This window comes from Aedes aegypti, chromosome 1, assembly GCF_002204515.2.
Source record: "Aedes aegypti strain LVP_AGWG chromosome 1, AaegL5.0 Primary Assembly, whole genome shotgun sequence".
Taxonomy (NCBI): Eukaryota; Metazoa; Arthropoda; class Insecta; order Diptera; family Culicidae; genus Aedes; species Aedes aegypti.
This window is the reverse complement of record NC_035107.1, coordinates 129,200,452-129,226,944: the sequence shown is the minus strand read 5'-3', so window position 1 is coordinate 129,226,944 and position 26,493 is coordinate 129,200,452. Positions and strand designations below refer to the sequence as shown.

The following is a 26,493-nucleotide window of genomic DNA, read 5'->3' as shown; positions in this document are numbered from 1 at the left end:
CTATGGAAAGCTGTTTGAGAGGACCATCATAGTAACCATGAAATTAGTCGATGAGTCGATATCGAGTAATGGAACATCGACTCATGGAGGTTTAACTGTATCACATTACTAGGCTCATTTAAAATCTCAATATGACTGTTATGCGGTTATAATTACCAATGTGACAAAACAACTTGGTATTTTTTTCGAATTTTCTAGAACAATCTCATAGATTTTAGTAAGTTGATCGAAAGTATTTATCATTTGTTGACTCTCCATGGTATTAACTCCATTTTGTCAAAAATGTCGATTGTGACTGTTATGCAGTTATAGGCAGTACTATAGTGTGAGTTTCAGAACTTTTCCCAACTCTGCTAAATTATAACAAAATATGTTGTAAGCGATTGTTATAATTTTTTTTAACAAACTGTGTTATAATTATGTTTCAAATTGAAACAAATTCAAAACAGTTTTTGTTATTTTAATTTTTTGTTTTCCTCCTTCAACTCAAAGTGCTTCTAACAAAAATGAAACAAAATTTGTAATTTGTAACAAACCTTGATATAATTGTGCTACAATTTAGTAGTTATCCACTGGTCGGGATGCACTACCGGGGTAAAACGCAGCTTGTCAATTTCTCTTAAATAAACTAGTTTTGAGTGAAAAACACAACTAAAAATGATTGGTTGAACGTTGCAAATTGTTAACACCCTGAGAATTTTATACGTTTTGAAAAACTTAACAGGGAGATAAAACTACTAAATCGAAAAGTACGATTCTGATGTTCTTTAGACGAAAATTGTTTCAAACTTCTATTGCCACGATAAATGCGTTATATATTTTGGTGAAGTTATGTTAATTTTATTATAAGCTGCTGAAATCAACTCATCTGTAAAAATTCTGAACTTCTATGGCAAATTAAATGTAACATGTTGTTAACAAAATGTTAATTAAAGCTTATTTCAGTTTAACCAAATTAGTATGATGGAGGGGCTGTACACAGAACACCTAGAAATAAGAAATTAATGTAATGTTTGGAATGAAACTAATAAGGGAATTTAAAAAATAGATAGAGTTACTATTTCTGTTGGGAGAATCACCTTCTATTTGAAAATATAATCACGATATGTATTTGATTATAACAAATTTTATAAACAGTGTATTTTCAATGTTAACGAAACGAAAAAAATAAATTGATTGAATGGACTTTTCAAACGCAAAAAAAATTACCCTTATTTGTTGAGGATTCCACGCGCCTGAAGATAAACCAAATATTTCAGACCATTACACAACGTGGCTTCCAGATAATAGTACGTCTTGTTGAGCAAACCATCCTTAAACATAGATAAAAGCTTACCGTAATTGACTGATTGCGCAGCGCATGCACTACATCATCCGCGAGCGGTCAGCAATGAAACGATCGAGAGAGCTCCCAAGTAATAAATTGCGTTGATCGGTGTGCCGATGGAGCGCCGGATTACCGCATCTAACAGATTGCGCCGAAAATCCTTCGAGGAAGCTCAAAATAATTGTACGTTTCAACACTTCCTGGCGCATTTTAATTAAGCAAATTTAATTTAGTGCATTTTATACCAGAAGGCATTGGTGAATGTGGTAATAAACCCAAAAAAAACATCTTAATCTGCATTTTATGTACTAACAGTATGCTCTAAAAGAGCTGAACTCCTATTACGAACATATGTAGCTTAAATTATATTGATAAAAGTCAAAGCATCAATGCTTGTTCAATATTAACAGGAATCAGTTAATGATAGCTGAGTGTCTATCGGATTATGATTTGGTAAATGTGATATACCTAAGAAATATTTGCAGACATTCCGTTTTACACTCATTTTTTACAGTTTATTCATCCCCTAATTTTGATTTTGCTTACAAAAAAATACATCTTTTCTGCCAGATTTTAAAAGATTTTACACTTCATATCTGCTTTGCACATATGACTTCTAGAGTTTTGACAGGTTAACAAAAATTATCTAATGAACCGATACGTAACCTTTACAACGTGTGATATGGATATGTCAATTCGATTAGAAACTAAAGCATAATGCTAACACAACATAATCCCATGAGATGTGTCATCACAAACAAACGGGCGTAACATTTATCATACCACATAACCATTTCAGGTGAACGATTGAATCAACGTAAAGTGTGACGTCTGTTTGTCTGCGGTACTACTTTCTTCCTCCAACTTCCATTAGGTTAGGTACTGGTGGTGTTGCAAATACTTCCGTTTTGAACGGCTTCGTGTCTGCTAATGAGGGTGTTCGAATCTACCGTTGTTGCGGAAATTTTCCCATCTACAAAATGTCCTCGGATGTGTGCGGCAAACTCGGCTTGGCTACCGCAGCTCTGTCGGCACAGAAAACAAAAATTGCTCTGCTGTTGCACGACTATACTTTGGGATGCATTTGCCGCAACTCCGACGGTGTTGAGGCTGTAAAGAGTCTGAGAGAGTGTAATTGTTAGTTTTAAGATCCTGTCAAAACAAAACGTATGTAAAACAAAAATGTAAGAACAAATGAGCATCACATGTTAATGTATTTTAAAACTGTAATGGTCATAATTTTTTGAAAAAAAAAAATGATTTAAAAAAATTATGAAAGAAAGAAAATATATTTAATCAACGCACAGTGGCGTTTTCATACAAATATCAGACGAAAAGTGCCCCAACTCTATTGATAACAATAATTTACCAACTTCACTTAGTAGGATAGATGTACCAATAGTGGAGGTATTAAGCACGATTTAATCATTTGTGTTCCAATAGTTGCGGTATCCGTTGTTTTTCTATGGGATCCTCCATTATAGAAACATTTTAGCACAACCATTGGTGCTAGTGAGCAAACTTTAAGCATCTTTGTAGGTATTTAGTCAATTTAAAAAAAATACAACGTTGTTTTCCACTTTTCCAGGTTTTAAGAAGATTATCTATCGATTGGCAAGGTCAGTTCTAAGACAAACTAAATGGAAAAAGCATAATCGACACTACCACAATCATAGGAACATCCACAACCATTGGATCATTAACCCTAGTCAACCCTACACTACTATGACTGTCATGGAAATAAACAAATTTCGATTTTTCAGTCTATTTTGCCCAGACTACTAATTCAGATGGAATTTAAGCTACTTAAACAAAAAATCAAATCAAATACAAAATATTGGGCAGACACAGAAAACAGAGATCAACTTTCAAATGGTAGTTTAACTTTGTGTAAAATTGCAACACGTATTAGCTGCAATATGTATTAGCTGAAACATGAAAGCGAAATTCGATGGGTAATTTGCGATATTTTGCGCTTAGCAGTCTTGAATAACGGCGAAAGAAAATTTGCGTTTACATCCGGTGGTTTCAGGTTTTCCTAGCCGGATGGTTTAGCTGATCGAAGAGCCTTCTTGTAAGTCTTGTGAGCCGACTTGAGCGACTCTGATCCAGCTGATCAGCGTCCGTTCCAACAGCTTCTACATTGTTTCCTGCGTCTAGTTAGATCGGAGTTCCACCATGAGGTCTCTCTTGTAGTCTTCACAGACCAAAGAAGATATGCTTCTGCAAAAGATTCCATGATGTAGGATGTATCAACGGCATCATCCAAATCACTTGGATTTTCAATGGACGGAGAGTATCCACGGAATTTGGTCGCAACCAATTAAACTTAGAGTTCCCAGACTACGCAGTTACTTTCCAAAGTTCAAAGAAGATGTAGCGATGATCAGATAATGATTCCTCATCTGATACATCCCATTCGTCAACTCGTGTCTGATAGTATTCGAGCAAAGCCACGGCATAAAAATTAACAAGGCAGGCTCTTTACTGATGTAAATATCAAGTTTGATTATAAACATGTGACGTCACTCCTATCGTACCATATATCTTCCGGACTACTAGATCATTTTTTTCGCAAATTTGTTCGAGGTGGATAGGAATGACGTCGTCAAGTAGCTGTCAGTTTTCGGAATATATCACCTTCTCAATGTAGTACACCGTGTAGCAAAGCGTTATATCTAACATCTTTAGGTTAGGCGATTGCGTTTATTGAGTAATCCAAGATCTGTGATGAGCATTGGCATCACTGCCCACAATCAGCAGAATTCTCCTTACGAAACTAAGGTTCTTGAACTAGCACCACTTGGGCTGTACCATTTTGCATGAGTCTGGGAAACCACTACCCAAACTAGGCAGGATTAAGCTTTCTGCAATTCAGCAGCGAAAAAAACATATATGTATCTATTGATAGTCGCCAAAGGGGAACAAGCACTGTGTAAAACGCATAATGCGAACCCATGTAGGTGGAAATTTAAATTAAATACATAGGGAAATTAAGGGCATAATAGACACATTAAGCGAATGCTTTGTTCAATCCGTTTCAGTCCGAGTTAAGAATTTAATTTCAAAAAATCATCCTTGACTCAATTTCCAACCGATTTTTCTAAAAAATTCAGTTTATTTTTTATTTTTGAGGAAAAATATTTAAGAAGTCATTTGGACTTTGAGACTAGAGTTATAAAAAAGGCCTCCTGGGTCAAACCGGCTCAAAAATCAAATCAACTTCCTCTAAATCACTGGAAATTCAAAAAAAATACCGTGAGTGTTACTGTTTTTTGATCATCTTTGCACTTTTCTCAGAAAGATATCGTAGTGAAAAGCAAATTGTAAATGTATCATTAAGATTTGAAAATGTTGCAATCTTCTGGAATTTTTTGAATATTCGTATGGAAAACGAGTTTGGAAACTTCACACCCCATTTTCTCAATGCCTACTTTTAACAGGTGGCACTGACTTGCGATTCACGGCAGTGTAGTCGATTATACTTAAATTGATGCAAAAGTCATATTATAGTTGATTTGACTAATCAGAGTCAGGTTCTGAATGCTCTGGATTGCAATTAACCATTATTTTAAGCCTATTCATCCTAGCATAAAAGCTCGCTGCATCGTAACTAAGGCAAGTGGAGTTACATTCGCGCTGAGGAGATTTGCCCGACGGTCGGAAAAAGTTACACAGCACACACATTCAGAGGTCATCTTTTGAATAAATCTGAACCTAAGTGCTTTCCCGTATGCCCCTTGCTCAAGGTGTGCATCAAACTTCATTCTCTTCTTCTTCCTCTTCTTCTTGGCATTACGTCCTTACAGGTATAGAGCATGTTTTACAGCTTAGTGATTTATGAACACCTTAACGAGAGCTTTCTCCGCCAAAGTAAGCATTTTTGCATTGTGGGTGTGTACGTCGATACTTTATGCTCTACTAAATCAAGTACATTTGCATTATGGAAAATTCTGGGCCGTCCAGAAATAGAAACCCAAACACTTTTAGCATGACCTTGCTTTATAGCCACAAAAGCTACAGAAAATCTAAATGTTCTACACGCTTAGAAAAAGTTACACGAGATTGATTTTAATTAACCGTTTTGTCTCAAATTCCAAACATAGTTCATTTTCCGAAAAGTGGCGATTTTAAAGGTAGAAATTGATATTTTCACAAATTTTAAATTTAGAGGACTGGAATTATAAAATAATTGATCATCTTTTGAATAAATTTAGGTGGTTTCCTTGAAAAATCGGTTTTATAAGTCTAGTGTTTAGAATATGAGTCATGTTCGGAATTTGAGACAACACGGTAATAATCATGATCAAGCAAACTGCATTCAAGCAAAAGTTGTGCTCATCATTCACTTCACTTTATTGACTCTCTGGCCAAAACAGAACACGTCCAAAATTAAAATTTATGGAATTGTATTATTTTGACAGCTTCCGCCGGATTCGTCATCCGTACCCTTCAAAGATTATCTATATTTTTTTGTAGAGATTCTTCAACAAGCCTTGTAGACATGGAATTTTCCATGAAACATTTTAGATAAATTCTAATAAAAAAAACTCGAGAAACGCTGGTGAAAGATTTTTAGATATGACTGGATGAATCCTTGAAACACTTTCAAGAAGAAAGAACTTCTGTTGAGTACCTTAAAAAACCTTGAAGGACTCCTTGCTTTTTGCATAATTTCCAGAGAAACTATTTGGAGAATTGCTGAACTAATTTTCAAAGATATCTTTGAATGGATATAAGATATTCCTAGATGAACTGACTGGCAAATCACTGAAAGAATTTCAAGACAAATTTTTGGAAAAAGTAGTTGGATACTATTGATACTATTTCGACAGAGGTTATTGGAAGTGGTTTATGGACACACAATCGAAAGACAAAATGTCGACAGTACAAAAAAATTAGAGACAATAGGTTGAAATGAGTCCAAAGGACAAAGGTCGAAAACTATATGTCTTTCGACCTTTTGTCATAGATTTATTTACGTGAGACGAAAGCAGATCTTGAAAAACATCTGCAGATGAAGATTTATGTTTATGGAATTCCTGAAGAAATTAATGCAGAATTTTTTTCGATCGAAATTTGTCATCATGACCGAATTAATTGAACAATCATTGAAGTATTTTGAAGAGATATGTCTGGGGACCTATTTGTAGGAGTCGGAGTCTATGGAAGCGTTTTGGGTAGAATAATTGAAACAATGCTTAAAGTTATTAGATATACATGTAAAACATATGAACCAGAAATATCCCGAGATGAACTAGCCCAGGGCTAAAAATCTCGTTAATAAAGATAGAAAAAAAAAAAAAAAAAAAAAAAAAAAAAAATATGAACCAGAAATATCTGATTGATACCCTGCAAAATTTTTAAAGGACTTTCATGGGGGTGTATTTTTTAACAGGCCTTGTGAAATTCCTTACAAATATCATGGAAAAAGTTTCGCATGAACAGTTTCTTGAGAAATGTCAAAATCAAATGGTTCAGAAATTATTGGAAAATTTGCTTTTGGAATTCTATGGATGAAAATAATGAGCAAAAAATTATGAACATATTCTTAGACATTAAACTGGTGCTATACTTAAATCCGTAGAAGATTTAACCCTCTAATACCCAAATTTTTATTTTCGATTTAAGTATTATTTTTCGTTATCTAAAATCGTTCTAAACACGTTTTGGCCATTTATTTATTTTTATTCGCAAAATTTTAAATTTTGGTTTTCGATTTTTATAATTTTTATTTTTGAACATCCCTAGCTTTTTTCATTTTTTCTTGAAGCCTTTTTTAGTTGTTGATTTTTGACAATAATAAAAATTTTAATTGTTACGGTATTTTGAAAAATATTAAATTTTTATTTTTTTTTCGGAGCGTATTTTATTTTCCGTGTAACTAACGGAAAAACAGGTTTGAAATGATTTTAATACCACCAGGCTCTTCGTTGGTGATACGCTAATCGTAGAAAAATATAAAAGGTACGATTTTTTATATTACACGTTAAATGAAGCCCAGGCAATTGTAGGTTATATAAGAATGCAATTTTTCAAACAATTTCTAAAAATACAAAAAAGTTTCAAAAGTCATAAAAAACTTTTCTTATATGCGTGTTATGGGTCAAGGTATAAGCCAAAAATAAAATCATTTTGATTTCCGAAATACGAAAAAATACACAAAATTCCAAAGTGTACCCCGTCTAAAGGCGGGGTTGGGTATTAGAGGGTTAAGAGAACTAAAAAAAATAAATTAAAAAAAACTTATTTTTTGAGGTGCTATCCCATTAGGCCGAATGCCGTTAGACCGAATGTCATTAAGCCCATTAGGCCGAATGCCGTTAGGCCGAAAGGGTCGTTAGGCCGAAAGGGTCATTAGGCCGATAGTTCTAATGAACCGTAAGATCGAATGAGTAACTAACAGGGATAGGTCAGGCCAATTTGCATTACCTAGAAGCCGCGGAATGAATTTTCAGGTCGAATGGATTGTCAGTTGTTAGATCAGGATAATTTGCATAACATAGAAGCCCACAATATCCGCTGTGCTATATAACTAGAAAGAAAAGCCTTCAATTAAAAGAAGGAAAAAACACTGATGAATATGTTAGTCATTTGAAAAAGTAGTAAATGATCAAATGTTATTTCGGCCTAACGACCCATTCGGCCGAACAACCCTTTCGGCCTAACGGCGTTCGGCCTAACGACCTGCACCCGGCGAGTGGGTCATGGCCACGGGCCTTCATATTTTAGGGGCCCCCACAAATTCCGACAAGCATATTTATAGTTAAACTTTTACGAAATATTAAATTCAATGCAATAGTACATACTTTTAAGAATCGCATCATATGATTAGAAAGATTTATTTCCTTTTAATAAACCCGGAATATTGGGTGAAATTTATACAAAAAAACACAAATAAAATTACTAAATCAAAATATTATAACAATCATAATCGGATTTTTTGACTTCGCAAAAAACAAGAAGGTTGAGAAAGATTTCAAAACGATTAGGATAAACAAGCAGAGTGTCATCCTTTTGCTTAAGTTCTAGAGACGAATTTCTGACGTGACTTTTTTCCAATTGTAACAAAACCTTTATCATCGAAGTTTGTAACTAGGTTCGAATGCAATTTCTGTATCTGCAGATCAAGTACTTAATATGACTTAATTATTTAATTTTTTTTTTGATAATGACTCTCGATCACACTGCAAGGCTGGTAGTGTTTAAGTGCCTTGAATATAGGAACTTTAAGGGCCAAGTAAAAATGGAAAAAAAAATTCAAAAGTGAAAAAGCAGTTTTCGCCGTTAAAATCGACAAATCGAAAAAAAAATAAAACACACAGGTGTTTTATTTGCAAAATAAAAAGGCTGTGTGTTTTTATTTTTTTTTTCGATTTGTTCATTTTAGCGGTGAAAACTGCTTTTTCATTTTTGACATTTCCTTCATTTTCACTTGCGCCTTAAAGACCTCTAGTTTAAAAAAAAAAAAGAAAACAGACAGGAACCAAAAAGAAACCGAAAATTGACCAAACAGAAAAACAAAACGGCCCAGATAGCCGTAGCGGTAAACGCGCAGCTATTCAGCATGACCATGCTGAGGGTGGTGGGTTCGAATCCCACTGGTCGACGATCTTTTCGTAAAGCAGATTTTCTCGATTTCCGGAGCATAGAAGTATCTTCGTACCTGCCACACGATATACACATGCAAAAATGGTCAATTGGCAAAGAAAGCTCTCAGTTAATAACTGTGGAAGTGCTCATAAGAACACTAATCTGAGAAGCAGGCTTTGTCCCATTTGGGATGTAACGCCAGAAAGAAGAAGAAGAAAAACAAAACGTAACTTAATTGGAACCAGAAAATAAGAGTATGATTCTTCATCAAATAATCAGGCCGGACATTTATTTTTTTTTTAATTTTTCGTTGCATTGCGACAATATAACTGCTTATGCTATTATTGAATATATTTTTCCATAATGTTCTCTATGCATTTAATGAAAAATTAGGTACTATCCTAAAGATTCAAAGATTGTGCCGAAAACTTCTCCACGAGTTCACTAAGTGATTATTTCGCGTGAGATTCCTCCCAGAATTTTCCTAAGGAATTTCTTCAAGAATTTTGTTTCTTAAGAATACAACCTGGATTTCTCCAGGAAGTATCAAAGAGACATATAAGACTAAATTCTTGAAGAATCTGTTGAATAGCCGTTAGCGTTATTGTTCGTTTTGTTGACGAACAGATTGTCGAGCAAATTTTCAACGTGGGGAAACACATACTCACACGTTAGTTTATATGGCACTTCAGCAAAAGCACGCACCTTGCATTCAATACACAATCAAACAGTGTGCGTTACATGTGCGTTATATGTTGATTTTGTAAGCTACGACGCCATCCAAAATATAACAAACATGGTGGGAGAATATTTTAGTGGGACAAAATTTTTCAGGTGTGAGTCTATTGGAGGGCAAAATCTTCTATAAAGTAATTGAATTTTTCTCCAGAGCCTGTAGAATTTGGCATCAAGATTCTCTGCAGTCAGAATAAGACAAAAAAAACTTCAGAGACCATTGCGATTAATTTAGAGACTTTTTAGAGGTTTGTTTTAAAACTGAGACCAAGTCTCTAGAAAAAGACCTGCTATCAGCCATATACTAATTTCTTCAACTCAAAACTGTTAAGTAACCATGTATGTTCTGCTGACGAATAAGCCCAAAAAATGAATTAAACCTGTAAACAAAGAAAATCTCTAAAGAAAAATAATATATTAGAAAGTTTAAATAATTTAAATTTAAAATTAGAATATGTTCATAAGTGATTTAAAGCATTTTTTGAGCGTTAAAAAATAGTTTAACTTTAGATAATTTAAACCTTACAAAGAACATTAAAAATATTGAATCTATTCTATGTTATTCTGAGAAAGGGACCCCACTAGACAATGGCCCCGGGCCCCCACATTTGTAAATCCGGCCCTGAGTGTTAATCTTAGCATATTGAAACAGCCGCTACCGACACTACGCGGCTATCTAGGCTAATCGGGAATAGGATGTTGATTTTTATGATTACCTCCTAACGTGTCCAACCAGCCCTAATATGAAGATGAATGATCGTTATAAGTTCGATCGAAAATAAGTTTTTCCTCAGTAAATCCCGATTTAAACTTTAATGTTACTCAGTTACAATGGAATTCGAATGGTGTATTACTAACTGCATGAAAAACTAATATTTTTCCACGATTTCTAATAATTGTGACAACTTCAGGTAACTTTAGCATTGAAAGAAGTCATGAGTGAAACGGGTTTAATTGATAGTTTGAAAAAAGTGACCTTTGTGATACATTACCTACCTGATGTGAAGAAATTGACTGTGACGATTGAATACTTTTATCCTTGAGACTAATACCGCTACTATTATCTGAGCTGTTGCCTGTTAAAACTACAGTCGCTCCAGCTTGTTGTTGTCAATACTAAAATAGAATTTATTGCATTATTATTTTTCAAATTTCGTCATTTTTTCTTTAGATTTTGTGATGGGCTTATCTTGATATATTTTCAAAACTTTTCCCTGCGCCCACGCCATGCCAAATTAAAAATACGAAAGCAAAGCGCAACTTGATGATGCTCGACAAAACGTACCTCCAGATGACTCTTGGCATGCAGAGTCCATTCTTCTCTCGTTTGGAACATTCGACCGCATAATTCACAAGTCCACGATAACTGGTGATGGTGTTGCTGTGGTATACTCATCCCTATGGCAGACGGTATACTTGTATGTTGCTGTGGAGGTCCAGTCGCTTGGTCCATCTGCCCCGAAGGTTGACCCTGCTGCTGCTGTTGAGCTGAAATACTGTTGACCACCGTGGTCAAAGTTTGTGTTGCTAAGGCATGGTGGTCGATCAGTATTGGCTTATTGTCTTCGCATTTCTGATCCTCTTTTTTAACTGTAAAAAGGTAAATAATTTAATTAGTTCAAAACATTTAAAACAAATTGAATTTGGGGCCATGATTCAAACCTAACGTAGGCACACGGTTCTGTCGTTTTCCAAGAGGAGCGATATTAGTAGGTGTGATGTGCTTAAACTTATTCATGTGTATCACCAGCTTATCCCGTCGCGCAAAGGCTCTATCACAAACCTCGCAGATGTACGGTTTTTCCCCTGTGTGAATTCGCATATGTATTGTCAGCTTATCTTTCCGAGCTAGACCTTTGCCGCATATTGTGCATTCAAAAACTGGCTTCGGAGGACCCGTGTTGTTAGTGACAGGTGCCTTTGGCTTCGCAGTACTCTTTTTGGACGATGCCTGTTGAACTTGTTGCAAAGCTTTTAACCTTGTCGCAGGATGCATTGATCCACCTTCAGTGTATGGTTCTGTAAAGGGAATCAAGTTTGGCCGAGGAATATTTGGAGGTATCTCCGGCGACCTGCCCATTGCAAGAAAATGAAAAAGTAGATATAAACGATTAGATATAATCAAGAAATTGTGCGGTTGTCGATGTACCAATTCCCCAAACTTTGAAGAACGCGTACTCCACCTTCAAAACCCATACCCACGTCATCCGGCACAGTAAACGTACTACTATCGCCACCAGCAGTGCTGATATTAGTAGAGTTCGATATGGTGCTAGTGTTGATCTGTGGTACTTTGATAGTATTCACGTAATGAGTTGTACTGATAGTGCCACTAGCTGATGCAGCGGTTATTACATTATTCGATTGCTGATGACTGTGCTGCTGCTGTTGTAGATTTTGTTGCTGTAGTTGGGGCTGATGGTACTGTGCCGGCTGACTTTCGTGACTGTTGGGTTTGGATTTCTTAGCTGAACGAGACGATCCCTGTTGTTGTTGGAGTAGTGTTTGCTGCTGCTGTTGTTGTTGTTGCTGTAGTTGTTGTTGCTGCTGTTGTTGCTGTTGTTGTTGCTGATGTTGCTGGTGTTGGTGCTGTTGATGCATCTGTTGCGCAGCGTGCATCATTTGCTGTTGTACCGCCATGTGTGCTTCAAGATAAGCGTTCTTTTGGGCTGGGGTCATTTTATCAATATTGACAGTGCCGTCCTGATTGCAAATAATCATAATTAGCGGTAATATTACCATCTGAGGGCAGAGGTACAAGAAGAATGATCTTACCACGACTCACCTGAAAATTTATTGTTGCTGTTACTACTCGCATCGAATCTGCATAGTTCCGTAGTATGGCATCAGTTTGTACGCAGTTTGCTCTCCATTCGAAGTATTGTTCAATTTTTTCAACGCATCGATCGCAAATTTTCTTCGGCAGGAAATCCTCCTTATTTATCTGACGAAGAACAAAAAAAAAACGACAGTGGGAAAAAGGGTGAATTAATTTGAACAATTTTACTGTAATAAATGTGTATAGCAAATTCTGTAACATAAGAGGCATTTTTGTTATGTTCGAAACTGGTTTAAAAATACAAAATAAAATTAGACTTCCCCCACTTCCTGTCAAGGAGAAAGGTTTTTTTTCTCTGTTTAATATTGATCAGGGAAGCTCCCATACCCATACCCATCGATAGATCAGCCTGTGCAACTTTTTACACATATACCATAATCCCACAGTTATGAATCAAATAGTATGGAGTCCAACCTATAAAATGCAATAAAACAACATGGAAAACGTGAAATTGAAATTCAAAAGCACGAATTTAATCGTTTCAAATTGGAGCTTCGGTTAGTAAACTGTTTTGAGTGTAATATTTATTTATATTTAGGATTGTATAAACATCAAAAATTGTATCGGTTTCAGAAAACCATATTATGGATCAATTTTCATATTATAGATCAAATTGTGACATATTACGGATCAGTGCACAAAATAAAGAGATTTTCAACTCCTTGCATCTGTATTGCATGACTTGGCGAAAGTTAATAATGCGTAACATATTACTGCAAAAGTAGCAGTGTTAGAACTGGAAACAAAAGTAAAATGCCTTTTTTGTGATATTGCATTGTAGTAACTGAGACATGACATGTTTTCGCTCCACACCAAGTTTTTCACCCATTTTTGTCTGCTAGCAAATGAAATTTACAAACCTTGATGTTTTATGAGTTTTATCCTTAGTGCTATTGACTGAAAATGTCGAATCCAATGCTTAAAATGGCAAAAATTTACATTCTTTGGAAGTGATCCATAACCGTGGTAAACAATAATTTAGTTAGTTAGAAGTGCTAATATTCGGTATTAAGGATCAACAATCAGGAAAAATGTTTTCCAAAGATGAATTCATACTAAATCGAAGCGAACAAGCATGTTTTATGCTATAACATTTGAATTGTACCACCTGTGGGAGCTTATGGATGCTGACGGCACTTCTTACAGAAAACGACCATAAAATGGTAGCTGTGTGGTACCAACTAAACATTTGTCAAATACACCGTTATTTAGCGGTTGAACGTTGTGCTTAACATTACAAATGGTAGAAGACAAATAGTATAACATGGGAAAAATATGTTTTACGTCAACGTTTATTTTTTGAGCGAGTTATTCGATGTTGAACGCCAAAGTGATCCGTCGCTTAGAGCTTGTAAGGCACTTAGTTATTACTTGAAAGTTTTTTATGCCAATTATAGCATTTGTATATCTATCTATCTATCTATATAAATAAAAATGGAGTGGTGTTTGTATGTCACGAAATGGCTTGAGAATGGGACAACCGATTTGAACAATTCTTTCTCTGCTGTATTCTTGAAGGGTTCCGACGTGTTCGTGCGACGAAAAAGTTTAAGGAAGTTATCGGAAAATTAGGTTAAACGGGAGAGTACTAATAACTCATTTTGTATAGGAGGTTCCATGACATTTTTCAACGGCCTACTTGATGGCAAGATGAAGTTTGCCGGGACCACTAGTTGTGTATAAGAATCAATCCATTTTTTGATTGCGGTCTATGGATCCGATCATCACATCCTTTTTTTACTAAAAAGTTATCTGCGTTGAAATTCAGATATCACCTGGCGATCGCACTCATAGACCACGCGATTAAACTACTACTATCTGTATTGGTTTATTACGAAGTTGATAAAAATATGATTCAAGGCCTATACTCTGTAACCGTTTGGTTACAAAACCTCATGATTGTTTTTTAATTTTTGCATGTTGTTGAGAAACTGTAGTGTTTTTATAGATTTTATTAGTGTTGGGTTAGTAGAATTAGTAGGATAAAATATTTGTGATAGTAGGATAAGCAGATGGTAATTACATGTTTTGTGGAACATAGTGAGGCTCGATGGTAGAAAAGGGCGAAGAAATCAACTGTGGTAAAATGGGCGAAAATAGAACTGGATGGGTGGTGAGCGACCTACAAGGAAGGATAATGGAGGGATAAGGAACGATTGGAAAACTGGAAGGAAAAGGAGGGCTTTGTAAGACTTGGGGAGTCAACCATTGTTCATTAGCAATCCGGCATCAGTGATAGTAAGTCGTGAGTGAGTTGAACCATTTGTAAAACGGCAGTGAACGACCAGTAGTGCCAGCCATAGTTCGTTCAGGTAAATCTGTGAAGGCGAAATACCTGGAGACTTTATTTTAATATGCCTCTGGTCTGCAGGACCTTTTTTTTCTTGCTTTTGTGTAATCTTTGATTACCACAGCCTCACGCTGCACGATAGGTCAAGCTGAGTCTTGAACCTGTGCTCTCCGGCTCCGTATCCGCCACTGAGCTTCTTCTCGAACCGCACGGTTCTAATCGCAAAGGAGAACCCTTCTCGGCGTGGCCAATACGGTCTCGTCCGTGGTCCGTCGATAGCGTCAACGAAGGGAACGCCGTAGACCCCCAAGCTACGTTAGTAGCCGTACAGTGGCAGGCCGCCATTGTACCCGGCCAGAGCAATCCGCTATTGCTTTGTGCGTGCCCAAGCCAACCGCCATCTTCCAGAAGACCGAACCAACTCACCAGAACATCAAGCCACGGAACCATCTGCGAGCGCTCGCCAACGTCGTCCAGCAACACCGGTACGTACCGAACAACGGAAACCATCTAGCCCTAGAATTGCCCTTTTAGACCACAATAGCCCAATAAATCCCTACTTGTAAAGTTCAATAAATCCCTTTAGTTTCAACCCACATTCAAGTTCATCCTAATCTTTAAGAATTCCATAGTTTCTGCACCCGTTGTTCCGCGTAGCCCCTCCGAATTACCCAGTAGCATGCCGACCCTGCGACACAGTTCAGGGGTCTCATGCTACTGAGCTAGTTAACCGGGAGTCTTGGTTCTGCCGTGAGCCTATAGAGCAGCAGCAGCGTGAGTCTCAGTAAGTCTCAATTGGCGACCAATGTTAAAGTCGTGAACGGTAATCGGAGGAACGATTAGTATTTAAAAAAAATCTTGAGATTTTTTTAACTGGGCGACAGGTGAGTGCGCAATCAATGAGTTGATTGTGCAGTCCGACACTTGATAACCGCTAATCACAGTCCGCGAGTTGGTAGATTGAAGTGGGAAGACATTGGCCTTATTCGGTTTCGGAAGAGTGCAAAAAGGAAGAAAAGTTGGCACAAAAGCAGTAAAGATTTGATTGATTTCGGAGACAGAGACATATTTTGGAGTTGGTACTGGTAACTAACCTAGAAAGGACTTACACTGAAACAAATACACTTTCACATTTTACAAAGGTCCTGAATGAACTAAATTAAACTAAACAAAACAACACAAGGATAGCACGGTTTATTGAATTGTTTTTGAATTTTTCTTTTTCATTATTTCTTATTTTCTAGCTTAAGATTTGAATTTTATTATTTGTCGTGTGAATTTGAATTTATTGTCTAATTTCTAAGTGTAAATATTTTGAATTCGTGAACTTTATTGAACTTTATTGAACTTTATTGAACTTTATTGAACTTTATTGAATTACTTTTGCTTTACATAAATCTGATTTTAAATACGATGGAGTCTAAATACGCTAGCCAATACCGTTTGATGAACGTGAACCATCTGTTGGATGATGAGCTGGAATACGAGCTTGTTCTACGCAAAGTAAAGTTCTCGAGTGGTGAATCTAGGGATATAAAACGAAGAAAGTTGAGAGGTGCAATGAAAGAGGAACGAGATGCAAACACATTCGCTTCGCGGAGTATAGCAGAAGAGGCCCGTGAATCAGAGTCGCGATTGGTAGAAGAAAAAATAACGATGATTAGGGATTCATTAGAAACTAGGAAGGCGAAAAAGTCAGAATTTCCACAGTTGGAAACGCGTCTGGTCCACTTGTACTTCCGGTTGCAGCGGTTAAAGAAAGTATTCAATACTGACGGTTTGGAACAGCTAGTTCACAGATTGTTGAATGAGTATTTTTCGTGCCGTAGCAGGGACCCAGAGGAGATAGGAGAACCGTCTACAAGGTATATTCCGAGACGGAGTTCACAAGATCGCGAGAGAGTAGAATGTGAGGAAGATGTTTCGAACCCGCGAACTGAAGATGAAAGCAAGGATGATAGCGAAAAAGATGAGGAAACTCTTTCGGATGAGTTGGATTTTGATGTGCGGAACGGACGTAGTAGGAGGTCTAGTACACCAAAGGGTCCCGAGAATAAGGTTGTCAACGCGGATGAACTAGTAGAACGGATTATGCAGCAGGTAGACAAAATGATAACGTCTAAACTAAAAGCGTTGAACCTAGCGGGTGTAGAACAGAGTAGTAATTCAGAAAACAAGAGCAGGCAGATGAGGAAAAAGCGAATTCCACAGGCTTTGAGTTTGGAAAAGAGCGAACAATCGAAGATAGTCAGCAATCAAAGAGGGGCGAGACGAGTAGTTAAGAAAAGTGATGAAATAGCTTCGGTTTCGTCTGATGCCATAAGTGATAGAGATATAGGGACCGATATAGACTCAGAAGTAGTAGAATCAGATATTGATAGAGAGGACGTTGAGCGCGGTAAGCAATTGAAGCGAAGGCCTAGACCAGTCTGCGATTGGAAGCTGAAATACGACGGGAGAGATGATGGTAGAGGGTTGAACAAGTTCGTGTCTGAAGTAGAATTTATGGCGGAAGCGGAGAACATCAGCAAGCGAGCATTATTCAACGAGGCAATCCACTTGTTTTCGGGTGAGGCGAGGGCCTGGTATATAGAGGGAAAGCGCAATCGGGAATTTCGGAATTGGACCGAGATGATAGCAGAGTTGAAGCTGGAGTATCAACCGCCAGATATGGATTACCTCTACGAGCAACAAGCAGCGGCCAGAAGGCAAAAGAGAGGTGAAAAGTTTCAGGACTACTATAATGCTATCAAGGAGATTTTTGACCAGATGGCAGTCCCACCAACGGAACAGCGAAAGTTTGATATAATATTCCGAAACCTCCGTTCGGATTATAAGAACTCCTTACTTGTTAAGGGAGTTCGAACGTTGAGGATGTTGAAGGTATGGGGACGAAAATTAGACTCAGCCAACTGGTTTTTGTACCGCAAATCCGAAGGTGATCAGGGGACAAAATCAGCACAGATACACGAAATTAGCCAAAGTTCAGCTCCACGTAGATATCAACCACCGCGGAACGATTGGAAGGATAATGGTTTCAAGGGAAGGTCAGAGTGGAGAAACCGAAATGCTGGAGCGTATCATGGTCCTAGTAAGACTGATAACGGAGGATTTAGGAAACCAACGTCTGACCAGTCCAAGGATAATCAACAAAAGCCAAAACAAACCAGCTCAAATGCCGATCCTGGGGAAGGTAATAGCGAAGAACTTTTAAGGAAGCGGATTGTAGCCTATCGAATTCCGGAGAGGACAGTTTGTTTTAACTGTCGAGGAAACTACCACCATTCTAGCGCCTGTCTAAAACCCAAAGAAATCTTCTGTTCAACTTGTGGGTTCCAGGGCTTCAGAAAACCGGATTGTCCGTTTTGTGCAAAAAACGGCAAGCAATCGATGTGAGAGGTCGTCGATGCATCAATAAAAAGCCTCTTACCAAGTTCGTTTCAACCGCTCAGGAAATTGGGGAGCTTATTGTACAGGTAGATGGGGACAATCGTCCTTTTGCAAAAGTAGATGTTATGGGATTTCACATAATTGGTTTATTGGATTGCGGAGCGCAGATGACGGTTTTAGGGATTGGTTGCGGAAAGCTGTTACGAGATCTTAAGTTGAAATTGCACCCTACAGGCCTGAAACTTATCACTGCTGGAGGGTCCCAAATGGAAGTAACCGGTTTCGTAAATTTGCCCATGACGTTTAATGGCAAAACCAAAATTGTCGCAGCTGTAGTAGCACCCAATTTGAATCGTCGTCTTATATTGGGAATGAATTATTGGAAAAGTTTCAACATTGAACCCACAATAAATCAGGATGATTGCTTGGTAGAGGAGGTAGAAGCAGGACTGGAGGAAGAGCCATGTTTGACTGCAGCGGAGAAACAGTTGTTAGATGAGGTTAAAACAGAGTTCAAAGTTTTTGATGAAGGGAGCAAGTTGGAAGTAACCCCGCTTATAACCCATAGAATTGAATTTGAGGAGCAATTCAAAAATGCAGGACCCATTCGATTAAACCCGTATCCATGGTCGCCAGAAATCCAAAGAAGCGTTAATGAAGAGCTGGATAAATGGATTGCTTCAGGCGTAGTGGAACGGTCTAACAGCGATTGGGCTTTGTTAATTGTCCCTGTGACTAAGAAAGGCGAATCAAGTGCAGAAGGTCGGATAAAGGTGCGAATGTGTTTGGATGCACGAAAGTTGAATGACAGGACTCGTAGAGATGCCTATCCCCTTCCACATCAGGATCGTATACTTGGGCGATTGGGAGCATCCAAATATTTGTCGACGATTGACTTGTCGAAGGCTTTCTGGCAAATACCGTTGGATCCCGAATCTCGGAAGTATACGGCATTCCGAATATTTGGAAGGGGACTGTTCCAGTTCACCCGACTCCCATTTGGACTGGTGAATAGCCCGGCAACCCTATCCCGGTTGATGGACCATGTATTAGGGTATGGTGAGCTGGAACCAAACGTGTTTGTCTACCTTGACGATATCGTCATTGTAAGCAACACGTTTGAGGAACATCTCCGAAGTCTGAAAGAGGTAGCGAGAAGGCTTAGAGAAGCCAATCTCTCGATTAACCTTGAGAAGTCGAAGTTTTGTGTTCCAGAACTTCCGTATTTGGGGTTCGTGCTGTCACAAAGAGGAATTCGTCCAAATCCAGACAAAATTGAGGCCATCGTAAACTTTGAAAGGCCCACGTCTGTACGATCGTTAAGGCGCTTCTTGGGCATGGTGAACTACTATCGGCGTTTCATTTCGGAGTTTAGCGAAGTAACGGCTCCCTTGACCAACTTGCTCAAGCGAAAGCCCAAAATTGTACAATGGAATGATGAAGCTGAAAGGGCATTCGCCATTCTAAAAGAGAAACTTATCACAGCGCCGATATTAGCCTGCCCAGACTTTGGAAGACCTTTTACGATCCAGACGGATGCAAGCGATACGGCGATAGCAGGAGTGCTCACACAGGAGGTAAATGGAAGTGAACACGTGATTGCATACTTCTCTCGTAAGCTAACTATGTCACAACGATCCTGGAAAGCTGCTGAAAAAGAAGGTGTGGCCGCTTTGGAGGCCATAGAAAAGTTCAGGCCTTACGTTGAGGGAGCTCGGTTCACTTTAATCACCGATTCGTCTGCTCTTTCATTTATAATGAATTCAAAATGGAAACCGTCATCCAAGCTAAGTCGCTGGAGTATGCTGCTACAGCAATATGATATGTTTATCAAACATCGGAAAGGCGCAGAAAACGTGGTTCCAGACGCACTTTCGCGGGCTGTCGAGGCGATCGACTTGAGCAAGGATAACTGGTATTCTTCGTTATACAAGAAAGTATTGGAATCCCCGGATGATTTTCCTGATTTCAAAATAGAAGAAGATAAGCTTTATAAGTTTGTCGCATCACCCACGGATGCAATGGATTACTGTTTCGAGTGAAACTTTGCTTGCCTGAAGATATGCGGCAGGATGTTCTTAAGCAGGAGCATGACCAAGCATTGCATCCGGGATACGAAAAGACGATCCATCGATTGAAAGTTCGTTATTTCTGGCCAAGGATGGCAATACAGGCTAAGAAATACATCCAATCATGTAGCGTATGCAGACAATGTAAGCCTTCGACTATGCCCACAGCACCGGCCATGGGTAAACAGAGGTTGACCAACAAACCTTTCCAGATTTTGGCACTTGATTTTATTCAAAACCTTCCTCGCAGCCGCAGCGGAAAAAGCCATTTGTTAGTATTGATGGACTTATTCTCCAAATGGACTTTGCTGATACCCGTGAGGAAGATAGAGAGCAAACAAGTGTGCCAAATTGTGGAAGACTGCTGGTTCAGACGATTTGGAACCCCTGAAGTCGTCATCTCAGATAATGCGACTACATTCGTCGGCAAGGAGTTCCAAGCACTGTTAGCGCGAAGAGGAATCCAACATTGGCCTAATTCACGCCACCATAGCCAGGCGAATCCAGTTGAAAGGACAAACCGGACCATCAATGCCTGCCTACGCACCTACATGGAAAAGGATCAACGGCTCTGGGATACCAAAATCGCTGAAGTGGAGGAACTGGTAAACACGACCATTCATGCCTCAACTGGTCTCTCTCCCTATCGGATTCTCTATGGTCATGAGAAAATCACCAAGGGTGACGAACATAGATTGGAAAGAGAAGATAGAGAAGTCCCAGTTGAGGAACGAGATGAGGTGCGTCGAAAATTAAACGAAAAAGTTTTCAAAATTGTAGAAGAAAATTTGAGGAAAAGCCACGAAAAAGTAAGAAAATTTACAATTTGAGACATAGAAAGTATTGTCCGACTTACCAAATTGGACAAAAGGTCTACAAACGGAACTTCAAGCCGTCATCTGCCGCGGAAAAGTATAACGCGAAGTACGGGCCTGTATACACGCCGTGCGTGATCGTTGCCAAACGCGGGACTAGTTCATATGAACTCGCCGACAACTCCGGAAAGGTCCTTGGAGTATTTTCCGCTGCAGACCTTCGTCCAGGAGAAAATTACCAGTCCTAAAAAGGAAAAACACACACTTATTAAACGATTCGATAAAGAGCGAGCATAATGATTACGAATCCAGCATGCTGCATTATGGCTCTCATCTTCGTTCGGTTGCAAACAGCAAGGGTCATCAGTCGACCAGTTTCGCTGAACTCTCACTGTGTTGGATGATAACATTCTTGGAGAACTCTCGCACATTCCGTTGAACATCGCGAGAGAGGAGACGGATATCTCATGGGAGAAACCGTGTCTCGAGAGAGTGATTACTCTGAGTTCCAATGCCGAACGTTGTATGCTGGGAGGATCGAAAGAGTTCAATTAGATTTATGTAGTACAGTGACGTCATAGAAGGGTTAGCGATAGAGATAGTTGAGGAAGGAAGAAAATTGTTCTTTTGAATAGGCGCCATACAAAAGAACCGTGCTAGCACGCATAGATGAGGATTGCTTTCCTGAAATGGAGAGATTTTTAAGTTTTCGCATGTTTTATGTAGTATTTTTTTATTTTTTTGTTTTTGTGTCGTAGATTTTGATTATAAGATTTGCATGTGTAATAAAAAAACGATCGCGAGCAAGAGAACGGAGCACACGTACTTGAACAATAGCCATAATCAAATAGGAGCATCCATTGTAAAGACTATAGGCTCGTTCCCAGTATTTTTCCGCCGTGATCAGGACGGCCGCCTGATCGAATTATGCTGGGAATAATCCTCATAATTATACACCATATCGTAGCCCATATTTTAATTTGTTCCGTATCCCTTTGATTCACCGTAGTTTTAATGTGTTTGCGTCCAGAATTTTATACTTGTTGTTACGTTGGCAATATTTTTTATAGATATACTGTCTTCCAAACGTGTTTGCTCGTACAGCGTGTGAAATCAACTGATCAACCTTCTCAAATTCATTACCTACCGTTGGTAGGGCGGGATGAAATTGAGTAACGGATGAACCAAAATGATCGTTCTACTATAAGGTGTTCGTGCTTATCTACATGCATACTAACAGGATAAAATCACACGTGAATAATTATGGCAAATTCTTTAGGGGAATTTGTCCATTAGTTGTCAGCTGATTTTAAAATGTTGTGTTATGTCCAAGTAAATTTTAATCATTTCTATACTGCTTCGCGATCCGTAAAAAAAATATATGTAGTAAAATAAAAATAGCATTTGTCTTTGTGTTTCAATTTATTGATAAGTGTATTGTGTAGGTAAAAATATAAAAATAATTGAAGTACTTCAATTATTTACCGTGGCGGGAGGATAGTGTAACCGTTTGGTTACAAAACCTCATGATTGTTTTTTAATTTGTGCATGTTGTTGAGAAACTGTAGTGTTTTTATAGATTTTATTAGTGTTGGGTTAGTAGAATTAGTAGGATAAAATGTTTGTGATAGTAGGATAAGCAGATGGTAATTACATGTTTTGTGGAACATAGTGAGGCTCGATGGTAGAAAAGGGCGAAGAAATCAACTGTGGTAAAATGGGCGAAAATAGAACTGGATGGGTGGTGAGCGACCTACAAGGAAGGATAATGGAGGGATAAGGAACGATTGGAAAACTGAAAGGAAAAGGAGGGCTTTGAAAGACTTGGGGAGTCAACCATTGTTCATTAGCAATCCGGCATCAGTGATAGTAAGTCGTGAGTGAGTTGAACCATTTGTAAAACGGCAGTGAACGACCAGTAGTGCCAGCCATAGTTCGTTCAGGTAAATCTGTGAAGGCGAAATACCTGGAGACTTTATTTTAATATGCCTCTGGTCTGCAGGACCTTTTTTTTCTTGCTTTTGTGTAATCTTTGATTACCACAGCCTCACGCTGCACGATAGGTCAAGCTGAGTCTTGAACCTGTGCTCTCCGGCTCCGTATCCGCCACTGAGCTTCTTCTCGAACCGCACGGTTCTAATCGCAAAGGAGAACCCTTCTCGGCGTGGCCAATATGGTCTCGTCCGTGGTCCGTCGATAGCGTCAACGAAGGGAACGCCGTAGACCCCCAAGCTACGTTAGTAGCCGTACAGTGGCAGGCCGCCATTGTACCCGGCCAGAGCAATCCGCTATTGCTTTGTGCGTGCCCAAGCCAACCGCCATCTTCCAGAAGACCGAACCAACTCACCAGAACATCAAGCCACGGAACCATCTGCGAGCGCTCGCCAACGTCGTCCAGCAACACCGGTACGTACCGAACAACGGAAACCATCTAGCCCTAGAATTGCCCTTTTAGACCACAATAGCCCAATAAATCCCTACTTGTAAAGTTCAATAAATCCCTTTAGTTTCAACCCACATTCAAGTTCATCCTAATCTTTAAGAATTCCATAGTTTCTGCACCCGTTGTTCCGCGTAGCCCCTCCGAATTACCCAGTAGCATGCCGACCCTGCGACACAGTTCAGGGGTCTCATGCTACTGAGCTAGTTAACCGGGAGTCTTGGTTCTGCCGTGAGCCTATAGAGCAGCAGCAGCGTGAGTCTCAGTAAGTCTCAACTCTAAGCCTCTGCCAAAAATTGAAGAAAAAGTTCAATAAACATACTTAACATTAAGATACCCAGAGCACGTGACCATTTGTGCTGAAATTTTCAAGTGTCCTTGTTGAAAGTTGAAGTCATAATTACATGGTTTATATAAGGCACATTGTTTTGATGATGTATATGTGAACCTTGTAACAGTTGTCACTTCAATGTTATTTTCAACTTGTATTGCAAATTGTAGCACGTTCAATATATTGTGTTGTTCAAAATAAAGAAGTTGTGCAAACAAATAAGATTATAAACAGGAAGTAATGAGTTTAATTAAAAACTGCTTACTTGTATATAATCCATTTAAACAATATAAATGATTATAATATTATCAAAGATTATCACAAAAATCAAACAAAAACATAGTGGAAGTATTGGATGCATCAAAAGAATCAATATATTTCCTTTCTTCCTTTCCTTTATTCATCACACAGTTTTGGATTACACACAATTATGGGTCAATTTGGAGTTCAAAAAAATAGCTTGCTCAAAACATACAAGTTGACATGTGTATTTACATGTTTACATATGTAAATAGGTTATTTCAACCGTCAAATGAAGCTTTTTTTAACATTACTTCAACATTTTTCAACTTTGAGGACTTGTATCTCCAAGAATCTTGGATAGATTTCGATAGTTCTTGCATTAATCTAATTTGTTTGTGTACTTAATAAATGTGCAAAATATGAGGCAAATGCATCAATACAAGCGTGTTCTAGAATGAGGGCGTAAGTCGCATGATCGATTTCTCTTCATCGATCCTCTCTTCTGTGAATGAAGGTGACAAGATGCAAGTTCGTTAGCATTTTTCACTTCAGACCACTTGGTAGCGATGCAATCATGCGCCCCAAGGTGAAAAAATGCTGAAAAATTTGCATCGAGGCAGAGAAATCAATCACATAAACATGCTTAAATAAATAATTTAAAAAAAAAAAACAATTATAGGGAAAAAATGTGTCCTTCAATTTTTGCCTTGGGACTACTTTGGACGCTTTTAGATATCAACAATATGAATTTGATAATAAAATGATTTTCAAAAACAAAATGCAAAAACATTCGTTCTGATTCTTTATGTTATATGAACGATATGTAGAAATATCACATCATTTCCTGTAACTAAAGTTTGCTTTTGTAAGGAATCAAAAGTAGCCCCGTTTGACGGTACTTGTTTTTAAACTTGCATGCAAGTTGACTGAAATCATTTCAATACATTTTCAGCAGCAAATATTTAAAAAACCTGACCTGCTATTAAGCAAATAGCGGTGGTGCTTGGGACAAAAAGTTATAGAGCTGATAAATAGAGCTCATTTTTACGTTTCAGTTATTCAGTTCACAAATATTCTTGTTCCAGATCCAGAAAACTCACTATGACGTAAATACACCAAATAGACGCAATTTCGTTTAAAAAATTCACTTTATACCGTTTACGTGTTGTTTTAGCCCCGTTAACCTGTAATTTTTGTTTTATTTTAAATTTTAAAATTTTTATGCTATTTTCTATCAAAATCGTTAGTTGTTTTGATTTTTTTGACAAAAGATCAGCAGAAAATTTGACTCACTGATTAAGTTTCATTGTTTCTGTATTAAGTTTCTATATTTCTGCAGAATTTCTACTTGAATGGATCTTCACTAATTGATTTTTGCACATTTTGGAAAGAAAAAAAACACTTTAAAAATATAAATTTTGGGATATTTCCATAGTTTTGCTTGCTTGAAATATTCGTATTACATACAAGTGCTGTGAACAACTCGAGATCGAAAATCATATCACCAAATTTTTATTTGCTGTGAATCCAGCAATCCATCCAGCAAAATCATAGATTACTGATCATCCAGCAAAGTGAAATCCGATTAAATTGACAGTCACTATGCTGAACATTCAGCGAATTGTTTGATGAAAAACAAACAACAAAGCAAACTCGCTCACAACCGCTTGCCCCAACTGTTACGGATTGTGATACAATCAAAAGAAAAATTGTCATGACAATCACAGGGCGCAACATTGTTGCAACCTTTTCAACTCGCGATTAGTCAGCTATTTTAAACACAAAACCAAATTAGTTTTTTTGGATGCTGTTCGATAATGTGCCAATGTTTACCAACACGAACAAAGTTCTCGAAAATGGCCATGCGAAGCTCAGAAAATCGCTGCGCACGAGGTGATTGATCATTGTCATATTCTGTGCAAGTGGTGATCAACTGTTATTGTGGAATAACATTGGAATAGGATATGACAATGTCTTTGTTGTTGAGGGTTGGGTGACAATTGATTCACTGTCTCTTACTGTCATCGGACGGCGAGACAATTACAGAAGTTTCCCTCAAATTCTCTTTCATTTTTCGGTCGCTACGGCTTGTGACGGAATTGTAAACATAACAATTTCTAGTTCATTAGCTGGTATGGTTGTTATTTATATCACTGGAATCATGGAAGGGTCTATTCTACTTATCGAACACATTTGCTTCTCGAAATTCTCCAAAATAATATAGATATTTTAAAAGCAAAACAACATGACAATTACTCTCGTAAGAGCCCCGTCATTGCGACCTGACGGAGTAAGCACATGAAATATAGTTTCGCCTAGTGACAGTGAGAAGACTGTTTTCGTCAGTGTCGCAAGCCGGTCATGATTCTTAACAGACCTGGTAAAAACATGATTACTGATGTCAAATAAACTACTGAAAAT

At 38.1% G+C, this 26,493-nt stretch overlaps 1 protein-coding gene across 3 annotated transcripts in view; it reads right to left on the bottom strand.

The window, feature by feature from the left end:
• Positions 1–1,820: 1,820 nt before the first annotated feature.
• The window catches only part of LOC110677055 (ras-interacting protein RIP3), a 41,249-nt gene continuing 16,576 nt past the window's right edge, over positions 1,821–26,493 (bottom strand). For 2 of the 3 annotated variants that reach the window (XM_021847607.1, XM_021847629.1), the window contains exons 2-7: positions 12,441–12,599; positions 11,805–12,358; positions 11,318–11,727; positions 10,941–11,245; positions 10,652–10,771; positions 1,821–2,448 (exon numbers count right to left, since the gene is read on the bottom strand). In XM_021847607.1, coding sequence (XP_021703299.1) covers positions 10,766–10,771; positions 10,941–11,245; positions 11,318–11,727; positions 11,805–12,358; positions 12,441–12,599 — 1,434 coding nt within the window. In that variant the 3' untranslated portion in view covers positions 1,821–2,448; positions 10,652–10,765. Of the gene's footprint in view, positions 2,449–10,647; positions 10,772–10,940; positions 11,246–11,317; positions 11,728–11,804; positions 12,359–12,440; positions 12,600–26,493 lie in introns of all 3 variants that reach the window. The other variant, XM_021847618.1, reaches the window with a different exon arrangement.